The sequence below is a fragment of the Chiloscyllium punctatum genome, chromosome 8 (genome assembly GCF_047496795.1).
Source record: "Chiloscyllium punctatum isolate Juve2018m chromosome 8, sChiPun1.3, whole genome shotgun sequence".
NCBI lineage: Eukaryota > Metazoa > Chordata > Chondrichthyes > Orectolobiformes > Hemiscylliidae > Chiloscyllium > Chiloscyllium punctatum.
Window position 1 is genome coordinate 7,569,298 of NC_092746.1, and position 13,745 is coordinate 7,583,042.

At 45.6% G+C, this 13,745-nt stretch overlaps 1 protein-coding gene across 2 annotated transcripts in view; it reads left to right on the plus strand.

Annotated features, from left to right (window-relative positions):
• Positions 1-5,945: 5,945 nt before the first annotated feature.
• The window catches only part of dnah5 (dynein, axonemal, heavy chain 5), a 352,727-nt gene continuing 344,927 nt past the window's right edge, over positions 5,946-13,745 (plus strand). For both annotated transcript variants that reach the window (XM_072575131.1, XM_072575132.1), the window contains exon 1: positions 5,946-6,274. In XM_072575131.1, the coding sequence (XP_072431232.1) occupies positions 6,143-6,274 (132 nt within the window). In that variant the 5' untranslated portion in view covers positions 5,946-6,142. The remainder of the gene's footprint in view (positions 6,275-13,745) is intronic.

The window sequence follows — 13,745 nt, forward strand, 5'->3', positions numbered from 1 at the left end:
CCCCCCAGGATGGTCAATGGTGCACTCCCCACTATCCACCTCTCGACCCTTGTGATAGTAAAAGCATTGAAAAAATGCAGGAGATAATTGTGGCCGATGAATACTAAATGACCTTTGCATTAGCAACCACAAAACAGGATAGGAGGTGAGAAATTAAAGCTGGTAGCAATGAAACCACTAACTGGTGGTTTAGGTCACAGCAGGGTTGGTCCTGGCAATCCAGTAGATATGAGACTCATGATATTCAGGTGTCACCAGAGCTGCAGACCGCAGGGATTGTAACACAAGAACAATGTAGGCAGTGAGAGACTAAGTCCAATACTCACCTGTTCCTTCAACAATGCTTTGTTCGCAACAATTCTGCTGCACTGAAACGTCATTGATCTTTATCAAGTGTTAAGAATGTTTACATTTCAAACGCTGTTTCTCCAAAACAATGTGGTAATTCTTCTCTAGTGTGGACAGGGGCAAGGATATGCACAATCATTGCCTTTTTAACAGCCACTTTAACACCCACATGCAAAAAAACGCCTTCTAATTAGCAGAGAAACAATTGGGAGCGGGTTAAGAAAATGTCTCTCACAGTTGGCAGTGCAATTTACACAGGGATGAGTATCTCCAGGACATACAACGTTCCTCGCACTACTGTTCCTGCCGGATCCTGCAATCCACAATATAAGCCACGCACCAGCATTTGTGCGCACTGAATTCCACTCTGCAGCAACACTGACTCACTGTCTCTCAAAGCTGCAGTGGTCCCCAGTTTCACTTCATCCTTTGCCTCATCCGTCGCCTCAACAAAAGACTTTTTCTCTTTCTTACGGACATCAAAGTGCGCAAGCTCCAGTAACTTACGAATTCCAACACCCGTCCTGTGGACCGCCCCTCAGGACCCACCCCCTTCCAGCCATCAGAAGCCATCACTTTCTGTCCCCCTGAGGTCACTCCCTCTAAACCCAAGTCTCGGGCGACTCTCTGTATGGAGTTTGCATATTCTCCCAATGTCTGCGTGGGTTTCCTCTGGGTGTTCTGGTTTACTCCCACAATCCAAAGATGTGCTGGTCAGGTGAATTGGCCATGCTAAATTGCCCATAGTGTTAGGTGCATTAGTCAGAGGGAAATGAGTCTGGGTGGGTTGCGCTTCAGAGGGTCGGTGTGGACTTGGTTGGGCCGAAGGGCCTGTTTCCACATTGTAGGGGAATCTAATCTGAACGTACTGACTTCGGCAAAGGACTCTGCTTCTTATCCTTAATGCCTCCACCTTAATGAATTTTGGACTCATCATGATGTTGAACTGTTTGTTCTGCCACCTCTGTCTCTGCACTCACTTTCTCGGGCAGGATTCCCATCCTTGTTCCACTGTTCCCTTTATCTGCCTCCAGTATTCACCCTCCACTAGGTCCCCTTCCCCTTGCCTGCCCTTGATCTTTTCATTAAAAACTGCTGAGGTGACATCAACTGTCTCCATTTCTCTGCCCCTCTCACCCACTGTAACCTTTCCCCTTCTGAAACTGCAGCACTTCGCTCTCTTCAGTCCAACCTTAACTTTGTTATCAAACTGGCTGACAAAGGTGGTGCTGTTGTAGTCTGGTACACTAATCTTTACCTTGCTGAGGCTCAACGCCAACTCTCAGACACTTCTTTCTACCTCTCCCCGGACCATGACCCCACATCCGAACGTCAATCCATTGTTGCCAAGGCTGTCACTGACCTCATTACCTCTGGAGATCTTCCCACCAATGCCTCCAACCTCGTAGTTTCCCAACCCTGGACAGCCCAATTCTACCTCCTTTCCAAAATCCACAAACCAAACTGTCCCGGTAGACTAATCATATCAGCCTGTTCCTGCCCCACTGAGCTCATTTCCTCCTACCTTGATTCCATCCTCTCTCCACTTGTCCAGACCTTGCCCACCTATACCTGAGATTCCTCTGATGCCCTCCACCATAGAACATAGAACAGTACAGGCCCTTCAGCCCTTGATGTTGTGCCCAACCTTTATCTTACTCTAAGATCAAACTAACCTACATACCCTACATTTTACTATCATCCATGTGCCTATCCAAGAGTCACTTAAAAACCCCTAATGTATCTGACCTTACTATCACTGCTGGCAGTGCATTCCACACACCCACCATTCTCCGTGTCAAGAAGCTATCTCTGACATCTCCCCTCAACCTTCCTCAAATCACCTTAAAATTATGCCCCCTCATGATAGCCATTTCCGCCCTGGGAAAAGTCCCTGGCTATCTACTCTATCTATACCTCTCATCATCTTGTACATCTCTATGAAGTCACCTCTCATCCTTCTTCGCTCCAATGAGAAAAGCCCTAGCTCCCTCAACCTTTCTTCATAAGACTTGTTCTCCAGTCCAGGCAGCATTCTGGTAAATCTCCGCAAGAAGTGCAAAACCTGTGCCCACACATCCTCCCTCACCTACGTCCAATGCCCCAAAGGATCCTTCTACATCCAACAGAAATTTACCCATACTCCCACACACATCATCTACTGTAACCTTTGCACCCGATGTGGTCTCCTCTACAGCAGGGAGACAGAATGCCATCTTGCAGATTGTTTTAGAGAATAACTCTGGGACACCCGCACCAACCACTCCCACTGCCCCATGGTTGAACTCTTTAACTAGCCCCCCCCCCCCCATTCCACCAAGAACATGAAGGTCCTGGGATTCCTCCATCACCAAACCTTCATCACCCTAACACCTCATCTTCCGCCTTGGGACCTTGCAACCACACAAGATCAATGTGGACTTCATCAGTTTCTTCATTCCCACCCCCCCCACCCCCCGCCCCCCACCTTATCCCAGACCCAACCTTCCAACTCGGCATCACTCTAATGACCTGTCCTATCTGTCCATCTTTCTTCCCACCTATCCACTCATCCCTCCTCTCTGACCTATCACCATTACCCCTACCTTCATCAACCTATTGTACTCTCAGCTACCTTCCCCACAGCCCCACCCCCCCTCCCATTTACCTATCTACCGCCTTAGCTCATGAGCCTCATTCCTGATGAAGGGCTTTTGCCTGAAACGTCGATTCGCCTGTTCCTTGGATGCTGCCTGAGCTGCTGTGCTTTTCCAGCAACACACACTTGACTCTGATCTCCAGCATCTACAATCCTCACTTTCTCCCTGTCCATCTTGCTTCCCAAGTATCTGCTCCATCCTCCTCTCCAACCTATTACTTTCACCCCCACCTTCATCCACCTATCACATTCCCAGCTATCTTCCCTCCAGCCACACACCACTCCCATTTAACTCTCGGACCCCCCTCGGCCCACAAGCTTAATTTCTGATGGAGGGCTTATGCCCAGAACATTGATTTTCCTACTCCTTGGATGCTGCCTGACTTGCTGTGCTTTTCCAGCCTTACACTCTTGACTCAAATCTCCTTTGCACCCTCTCTAATGCTTCCACATCCTTCCTATAATGAGGCAATGAAAATTGAACACATATTGACAATTTCGAGTTCCCTGGCCCTATCTGCCTCCTGTTCACCATGGATGCCCAATCCCTCTATTATTCCATTACCCACCAGGATGGTCTGAGAGTTTCAGCTTCTTCCTCGACCAAAGGCCTTAACAATACCCATCCCCCACCACTCTTCTCTGCCTGAATGAACTTGTTCTCTCACTGAACAATTTCTCCTTTAGTTCAACTCACCTCTGCCAAGTCAAAGGAGTGGCTATGGGTGCCAGCATGGGTCCCAGTAATGCCTGTTTCTCTATGGGGTATGTGGAACAATCCTTGTTCTTGACCTACACTGGCTCCCTCCCACAGCCTTTTACTCAGTACATTGATGACTGTTTTGGTGCCACTTTATGTTCCTATCAGAACCTTGAAAACTACATTCATTTTGCCTCCAATTTCCACCCCTCTTTAAATTTCACATCATCCATTTCCAACACTTCCCTTCCTTTCCCTGACCTCTCTGTCTCCTTTTTGGATAACAAACTGTCCACTGCCATCCACTGCAAAGCCAACCATAGCTACCTTCACTACAGCTCGTCACACCCCACACCCTGCAAGAATTTCATCCCATTCTCCCAGTTCCTTTGTCTATGGCACATCTGTTTGGATGTTGTCACCCTCCAAAACGGCACTGCTGACATGGCTTGCTTCTTCCATGATTGGTTTCCCACCGACTGCGGCTGACAAGGCCCTCAGCCGCATCCGACCCATCACCGGTGCAACTGCCCTTGTCCCCTTCCCAACACTCACAACAGTGTGACTGGGTTCCCCTTGTCCTCACTTTTCATCCCACCAGTCTCCGCATTCAAAGGATCATCCTCCGCCATTTCAGCTAACTGCAGTGGAACACCACCACCAAACACATCTTCACCTCACTCCTGCATTCCACAGGGATTGTTCCCTTTGAGACACCCTAGACCATTCTACAAACACCCCCATTTTCTTATGTAACTGCAGAAGATGCAACATCTGTCCCTTTCACTCTGCAAGGGTGGAAGCACAGGTGATAGGCCGGATGTGGTTAAAGGGCCTTGTCAACCACAGTGGATGGGAAAGCACAGCTATGGAAGAAGCAAGCCATGTCAGCAGCAGTTTTGGAAGGTGACATCATCCAAACAGATTTGACATAGGCGAAGAAACTGGGAGAATGCAATGGAGTCCTTGCAGGACTTAGGGTGTAATGAGCTGTAACGAAGGTAGCTATGGCAGTCTATGACTTTGTAATGGATGGCAGTGGACAGTTTATTCCTTTCTACCTGTTCACCATTCAAGGCCGTAAACAATCTTTCCAAGTGAAGCAGCATTTCACCTGTACCTCCTCCAATCTTGTATATTGTACTCGCTGCACCCAATGTGGCTTATTCTACATTGGAGACACCAAATACAGATTGGGTGCCCATTTTGAGTGAACACTTATGGTCTGTGCACAAGCCGACCTTCCTGAAACCGATCATTTTAACACAGTCGGCCTACTCACATGTCTGCCCTCGTCATGCTGCAGTGTTCCAATGAAACACAGTGCAAAACTGGAGGAACAACTTCTTATCTTCAGGCTAGGCACTTTACAGCCTTCTGGATTTAATATTGAGTTCAAGATGTTTAAATTGTGAACCAGTTCTTCCCTTTCTTTTAGCTTTATCATGTCCTCCCCTCCCCCCATCCCTCTTACTCCCCTTTCAAGTCTGGCTGGAGACAGGCCATTGTCACATTCCTATCACTTAATCTGAACTGTCAACATCTTTTCTCCAACATTACCCAATACACCCCCTCCCCCACCACACACACCCAAACGGGTGAACAGAGTCATCCAGACTGGAAACGTGAGCTTACTCTCTCTCTCCAAGCATGCTATCTGACAGCGCTGTGATCTCCAGCACTTCATAAAATCCCGACAGTGTGGAAACAGGCCCCTTCTGCACGACAGGTTCACACTGACCCTCTGAATAGTATCCCACCCAAACCCATTCCCCAATTCGCATACATTTAACCCCCTGACTAATGCAACAAACCTATACATTCCTGAACACTATGGGAAAATTTAATATGGCCAGTTCACCTGACCTGCACATCTTTGGCTGGTGGGGGGGAAACTCATGGGAGAATGTGCAAAGTCCACACAGAAAGTCAGCCGGGGCTGGAATCGAACCCGGGTCCCTGGCGCAGTTCCGATTGCAGCATCTGCAGTAGTTTGTTCCGGCATGAGACAGTTCCACCTGTTTTATTTGGGGAAATAAAGTTTTAAGCGCAGCGCGGTGCTGGAAGCTGCAAGTCAATTTTGTCGCTTTCCCGCGGCCAGGATTCTCCCCCCACCCCCCCCCTTCTCTTGCAGAGCGGCTGTTGCCTGGAAACTAATCGTGTTGTCTGGCCAGGTTTTCCGAGGTGCGGTAAAGTGGAACGACACGAAGCAAGGGGGGGGGGGGGGGGGGGGGGAGTTGAGAAACACCGAGTTTGCTCCAACGCTGTGCAGGAGGAGGAAGCAAAACCCGAGCTCAAACGAAAGGACCGAATTCAACTTGGTGCCCGGGAGATGAGCCGCCGCTGACCGTCCACGGACGGAGTCACAAGCGAGCAACAGGGCGCCCAGCCAACCTTCCCCTTCTTACCCCCCCCCCCCCCCCGGCTTGCCCTCGGACACTCAGCGGGAGCCAGCAATGCTGGAGCAGGCAGTGGAGGAGGGTCGCGGACACCGGAGGACCATCCGTGCGGCCAACGCTGGAATCCCATCGCTCAGGAGCAGAGTCTCCCAACCCCTGTCACCTGCGGAGAACAGAAAAGAGGTCAAGGTTGGTCAGGAACCTCAGTCTTTTGGTTTTAAAGGACTTAGCTATCACACCATGGTGTCTTGAGTCTGTTTCTGGTTTTGGCAAGAGGGCCGGGCATCGAATATCCCGCTTCTTGAGAAATGCCCCCCACCGTGACGAAATTTGTCCCCAAGTTGTTTGTTTCTCTCGTAATTACGTTTGGGGGGGAAGGAAAGAACAAAAAACAATTCAATCATTCGATAGATCTCGATTCAATTCTGAGCATAACAGCTAGATGCCCAGCCTTTGGGATAAGATGCCATGGAGATTTGTTCCAGAGACGAGGGACTTCTTTGATTTGAAGACTTAGGGCTGTTCTTAGGGCAGAAAGGTTTAAGGGATGACTCAATAGCGAGGCGTTCAATATAGAAAATAGAAATAATAAGTGAGGAGGAACAGTTTCGAGTGGACTGGGGTCAACTATCGAGACACACGTTTAACGGAAGTGACAAAAGAATCAGAAGAGAGATTGAGCAAAATATATTTACAGAACGTTTTGTTATGACTTGGGATGCACTGGCTGGAAGATTGGTGCAACCAATTCCGTTCGCATTTTTATCAGGGATTTCCTGAAACAGCAACAGTTGCAGGTCTGTGTGCAAAGAGCCCTGGGAGTCATGTACTGTAATTGGTTCAAAAAAGCCAGCACAGCTGTAATGGACTGAGTGGAGCCTCTTTGTTCCGATTGCTTGGTCATTTAGAACTCAATCTCTTGAATATCCATCGCACATAGAAATTTGGGTACATTATTCAGATGTGTTACTGGAAAAGCGCAGCAGGTCAGGCAGCATCCAAGGAGCAGGAGAATCGACGTTTCAGGCATAAACCCTTCTTCAGGAATGAGGAAAGTGTGCCCAGCAGGCTAAGATAAAAGGTAGGGAGGAGGGACTTGGGGGAGGGGCGTTGGAAATGCGATAGGTGGAAGGAGGTCAAGGTGAGGGTGATAGGCCCAGCAAGAAGATTGCAGGTTAGGAAGGTGGTGCTGAGTTCGAGGGATTTGACTGAGACAAGGTGGGGGGAGGGGAAATGAGGAAACTGGAGAAATCTGAGTTCATCCCTTGTGGTTGGAGGGCTCCTAGGCGGAAGATGAGGCGCTCTTAAAGGGCTTATGCCCGAAACGTCGATTCTCCTGTTCCTTGGATGCTGCCAGAGCGCCTCATCTTCCGCCTAGGAGCCCTCCAACCACAAGGGATGAACTCAGATTTCTCCAGTTTCCTCATTTCCCCTCCCCCCACCTTGTCTCAGTCAAATCCCTCGAACTCAGCACCACCTTCCTAACCTGCAATCTTCTTCCTGACCTCTCCGCCCCCACCCCACTCCAGCCTATCACCCTCACCTTGACCTCCCTCCACCTATCGCATTCCCAATGCCCCTCCCCCAAGTCCCTCCTCCCTACCTTTTATCCTAGCCTGCTGGACACACTTTCCTCATTCCTGAAGAAGGGCTTATGCCCGAAACGTCGATTGTCCTGCTCCTTGGATGCTGCCATGACCTGCTGCGCTTTTCCAGCAACACATTTTCAGCTCTGATCTCCAGCATCTGCAGTCCTCACTTTCTCCTCCTACATTATTCAGATAGCACATTCATCTTTCTGACATTGATGCGTGCCTACCATTGTCATATTTATCCAACTAATTTTCAAAGGAATTGAAATACTCCTGAACCAGAATTGCACTCTGGAACTTGATGGCCATGAAAAGTGCATTCACAATGTGGCCAACAAGGGTGATTATCAAGTGAAAATAAAAAAAAATGTTGGAGGTCACAGCTGGTCAGGCAGCATCCATGGTGAGAAAGCAAGCTAACGTTTCGAGTCCAGATAACTCTTCATGACAGCTGATGTGAAGTGTGGAGGGGACAGCATTTATGCAAAAGTGGAGGGATGGTTGGAGTGCTGGGATAGAAAGGATGTTAGTAGTTCAGTTTAAGTGAGAGTGGCAGAACAATGGTGTGTCTAACCACCAGAATGGAAAGAACAACAGGAGTGGGTTGAGGGGAGAGAGGACTTGGTGACAGAGAATGGAACAACCAAAGCTAAAAGGGAAAAAATGGGTTCACAACTTGAAGGTGTTAAACTCATTATTGAGCCCAGAAAATTGTAAAGTGGAAATCCTTGCAATATGCATATGGCAGGCAGTAAGAGCAGGAGATGAAGGGCTTTTGCCCGAAATGTTAATTTTCCTGCTCTTCGCATGCTGCCTGACCTGCTGTGCTTTTCCAGCACCACACTCTTGACTCTGACTCCCCAGCATCTGCAGTCCTCAATTTTGCCAGGTAAGAGCAGGAACATCTCCTGGTCAGCTGGAAATGTGTAGTAGCTGCAGTTCAATAGACGCCCCTATGTTAAAAGACTCCATCTGCAGGTTCTTGCTATTGTCTGAATTCTGTGGCATGCATCCTCCTTACTTTTATGGATAACCAGATAAAGAACTAATTTTGTTGAACAAGGACAGTCTGACACGCACCCCGTCTCTCCCTCTCATAGTCTCGCTCTCTCACGGTCTCGCTCTCACACACACGCAAAAGTGTAATTCTTTCAGGGCTCCTTATCTCTCTTTTAAAAATCGTTATTCTGTTTGTTTCACTGTCACCTGTTCTTATTGTCTTTATATATTTCTGTCTCTAAGTAGAGGGACACATGAACAGAAGGAAGCCATTTAGCCCAGTGAGCATGCATTGCCATTTTAGGTCATGATTGATCACCTTCTCATTGCCATTTTCCTACACAGTCTCCATAATGTCATTAGTCCTATCTGGATGCACCACAGCTTGGTATGACAACTTCTCTGCCCAAGACCACAAGAAAGTGTTGTGAATACAGCCCAGTCCATCACACAAACCAGCCTTCCATCTTTCAACTCCATCTATACTTTCTGCTGCCTTAGGAAAGCAGCCAGTACAATCAAATACCTCTCCCAACCTAGTTATACTCTCATCCACCCTCTTTTATTGAGCTGAAGTTACAAACGTCTGAAAATACATACCAACAGATTCAATAGCTGCCTGTTCCTCCCTGTTGTCAGACTTTTGAATGGATCTCTCAAATATTAAAGTTGATCTCTTTCTGCACCTTCTCAATAGCAGAACATTATATTCTGCATTCACTTCTATTATCCTGATGTACTTATGTTTGGTATGATCTGTCTGAGTAGCACACAAAACATTACTTTTCACTGTATCTCAGCACATGAGACAATAATAAATCAAATCACATTTCTATTTTGAACTTGCTTAATGATTGCGCTTCCACAGCCATGGTACAGGATTTCAAACATTCATCACTCTCTTCATGGAAAAATTTCTCCTCATCTCAGTCCTAAAAGACCTGGGCTTATCCTAAAATTATCTTCCTTGGTTCTAGAGTCCCCACCCTGTAAGAATGTTGTAAATGTCAGTGGGGTCGCCTCTTATCCTTTGAAACTCTGGAACATACAGATCTAAATTCTCCAATCGCTTCTTGTGATACAAATCAGCCACGCCAAGGATTAATCTGGTGAACTCTGTTGCACTCACTCTGTGGCAAGTATATCCTTCCTTAGATCAGGAGACCATAACTGTACATAATAATCCAGATGATCTCTCATCGAGGCTATATGCAAATGCAGCAAGATATCCTTATCCCTGTGCCAAATTCCACCTTAAATGGACCCAAAATATAATTGCCTTTCTGTTTGCCTGTTTAAAAATATTCTTTCTGGTTTTTTTTCTGCCAAAGTGTTAATATCAGACTGATTTGTATCATGTACTATCTGCCATTTTCAAGCCACTCAGCCTGATCAAATTCTCTTTAAACCTCCTTGCACCCTCCTCATAACTTGTATTTCCACCCAGTTTGATGTCATTAGTAAATTTGGAAATATTGCATTGGTCTCCATGTTGATATCATTTATTTGAATTATGAACTGTTGTGAACCTAACACTGATCATTGCGATTCCCCATTAGTAACACCCTTCCATCCTGAGAGTGATCTACTTATATCTACATTGTATTTGAAGTCTATTAACAAATTCTCAGTCCATATCAGTACCTAACCCATTATTCTATATAGCCCTCTGTTTTCTTAAACTCTTTCATAGGACCTCATCATAAGCCTTATGAAAACCCAAATTCATCACTCCATTGGTTCTCCTTTATCAATGTTCCATGTAACATCCTCAAACAACTGCAAAAAGTTTGTCAAACAAGATTTCCCTTTTTTCTAAAAGTTCATTTATCACACCCTTTACTCAGATTCTAACATTTTCTCATGGAGTGACAAACTAACAGGTGTATATTTTTCTACACTCTCTCCCTTCCACCCTTCTTAAATAATAGAGTTACATTTGATGCCTTCATATTTGAAAGAACTTTTACAGAATCTATAGAATGATGGAAAATAACCACTAATGTATTCCATTATATTGCTCCATCCGTTCATGCTCTAGGATGAACTTCATTTGGTTCAGAAGACTAAGCAAATGTTAATCCATTTTTTGTTAACATTGCCTCTTTATTAATACTAATTCTTTTAGCTGTTCAGTTACACAGGTCACCTGGTCTCCGAGTACTCCTGAGAGATTTTCTGTATCTTCTTCTGTGAAAACAGTTGCAAATTAATCACTTTGCTTCTTCGCTATTTCCTTATTCTCCACTGTAAACTCACAGAAAATGCATCTCGAGAGAGAGGAGTCCAGAGATTTAGAGGGAGTAAAGATATATTTGGGAATATTTTCCTAGCTTTGGACATAAACTCTATGGATTCCCTGAGAGAGAAATATCCATTGGTTTCTTTTGGATTAGTGACCCTAATCACAGTTTTTGATACTATACAGTATTCAATGTATAGCAGTCCATGTAATCCAGTGTGTCTGGGCAGAGAATCAGGAACTTTCCAATTAGGTATAATCTATTGTTTAGTTGTAACGTTATCTGGCGATGGCGAAGGTATTATTAAGAAAAAGAAATAAATGACTCTGGAAACACTCACCTGTGGAGAGAATAAAAGTCAAAATTTCGAGCATAGACGTTTCCTCTGAAGTGATGATCAGATGACAAGAATTTAAATAATAACAGAATAAGATGAAGGGGTAAAAAATACAGTAACCACACACAGGAAGTGAAATGTAATGTTATGTAATACCTGTCAAACACAAGGGAATGAGCTAGGCCTAAAAGTAAATAAATCAAAGACAAATAGAAATCATATTGTTAGAAGGAACAGAAATTTCTCAAGTTGATTGGAATTCTTCTGAAGGAGTCAGTATATTGATTAGTCAATTATATATCATTGCATTGCTAACCTGAGCATACCGCTACAGGTTCGTACAGGAAGAAGACCTTCCCTGGTGTTATAACTTGCAAAATGAATTAATTTCACATCTGTAGTGGTTGGAGTGCGAACAGGGAAACTTGGACCACAGTCTCAGGCAGTCAGACTTGCCTGTCATCCCACTGTGGGAGCTCCCTTCTTTAATTCAAACAAGTTCCCTCAGAGGATTTTGGTGAGAAAACACATTCATGCCAGGTATTGGAGGCAGAAGAATATTAGGAATCATTAACAGGAAATTTTCAGTCATTAAATAATGATAAATGTACTTAATTCTATCCTTTAACCACGTACAGTAAACATTTTGGAGTCAATTTTTCTACAAAGTAGGAGTTGGGTGGATTGTAGGAAAGGAGGAAAGAATCAGAATGGGACCTGTGCAAATTTCAGTGTGGCTTAACCAAATTTAAATTGCTGTGCTGCACATGCTAATCGTACTCCAGTTTAACAGTTTACTGATTGGACTGTTGGGAAATCTTGATTCACAGGCACTTCTTGTTAACAGGCTGAAATACTTCAAAGGGAATTGCATATTTCAATAAAGAAGGCAATAATGTACTGAAGCAGCAGCTAGGATGACTTCATTTGGAGCCTCCAGACGCTTAGTAAAGGTGAAGATAATCCCAGATTAAGTTAACAACAAGGAGGAAGTCCTCTTCCTTTTTGATTGGTATTGGGTGCACAGAGAAACTTCATTTTAGGAATAGCACGACAAGAGAAAGGAAGTAAATTCCACAATTACAAACCATATGGTTTGACTGCAGTGCAGACAAAAAAATCTCATCAGGACTGCCCGAGGTTAAAACCTCCTGAACATTGCTTTAATGCCAGGGATTTTCTTGGAGTTTCAGACCCTGTTTATATAATATGCCCGGGTTCCGTCCCCTCCCTTGCTTGCTGTGAGGTCAGAAAGCAACACTTCACTGCACCTATTTCTGCTTTCACTCACATCCTTAGGTGTTATTGCCCTTACAACCATTTCCTCTTCTTTGTCATATAGTTGCTGCTGCTTTCTGTCATCATGCACAAATGATCAAGTTCAATGTAGATTGTGAGACCCCCTCGAACCTCATTGATCAGAACATTGAGTATAGGAGTTGAGATGTCATGTTGGGATACACAGGACATTGGTAAGGCCACTTTTAAAATACTGTGCACAATTCTGGTTGACCTTCTACAGGCAGGAGGTTGTTAAACTTGAGGAGGTGCAGAAAAAATTTCCAAGGATGTTGCTGGGACTGGAGGATTTGCGTTACAGGGAGAGGCTGAAGAGGCTGGGGCTTTTTTCCCGAGAGTGTTGGAGGCTGAGGGGTGAGGTTTATAAAATCATCAGGGTCATGGATAGGGTGAATAGCCAAGGTCTTTTACCGAGAGTGGGTGAGTCCAGAAATAGATGGCATAGAACGTAGAACATAGAACATTACAGCGCAGTACAGGCCATTCGGCCCTCAATGTTGCACCGACCTGTGGAACCAATCTGAAGCCCATCCAACCTACACTATTCCATTTTCATCCATATGTTTATACAATGATCATTTAAAAGCCCTTAAAGTTGGCTGTTGCAGTCAGGGCATTCCAGTCTCCTACAACTCTCTGAGTAAGGAAACTACTTCTGACATCTGTCCTACATTTATCAGCCCTCAATTTAAAGATACAACCCCTCGTGCTAGCCATCACCATTCAAGGAAAAAGGCTCTCCCTGCCCACCCTATCTAACCTTCTGATTATCTTATATGTCTCTATGGGCAGCACGGTGGCACAGTGGTTAGCACTGCTGCCTCACAGCGCCAGAGACCCGGGTTCAATTCCCGACTCAGGCGACTGACTGTGTGGAGTTTGCACATTCTCCCCGTGTCTGCGGGGCTTTCCTCCGGGTGCTCCGGTTTCTTCCCACACTCCAAAGATGTGCAGGTCAGGTGAATTGACCATGCTAAATTGCCTGTAGTGTTATGTAAGGGGTAAATGTAGGGGTATGGATGGGTTGCGCTTCGGCGGGTCGGTGTGGACTTGTTGGGCCGAAGGGCCTGTTTCCGCACTGTAAGTAATCTAATCTAATTAAGTCACCTCTCAACCTTCTTCTCTCGAACGAAAACAGCCTCAAGTCCCTCAGCCTTTCCTCAAGACCTTCCCTCCATACCAGGCAAAAT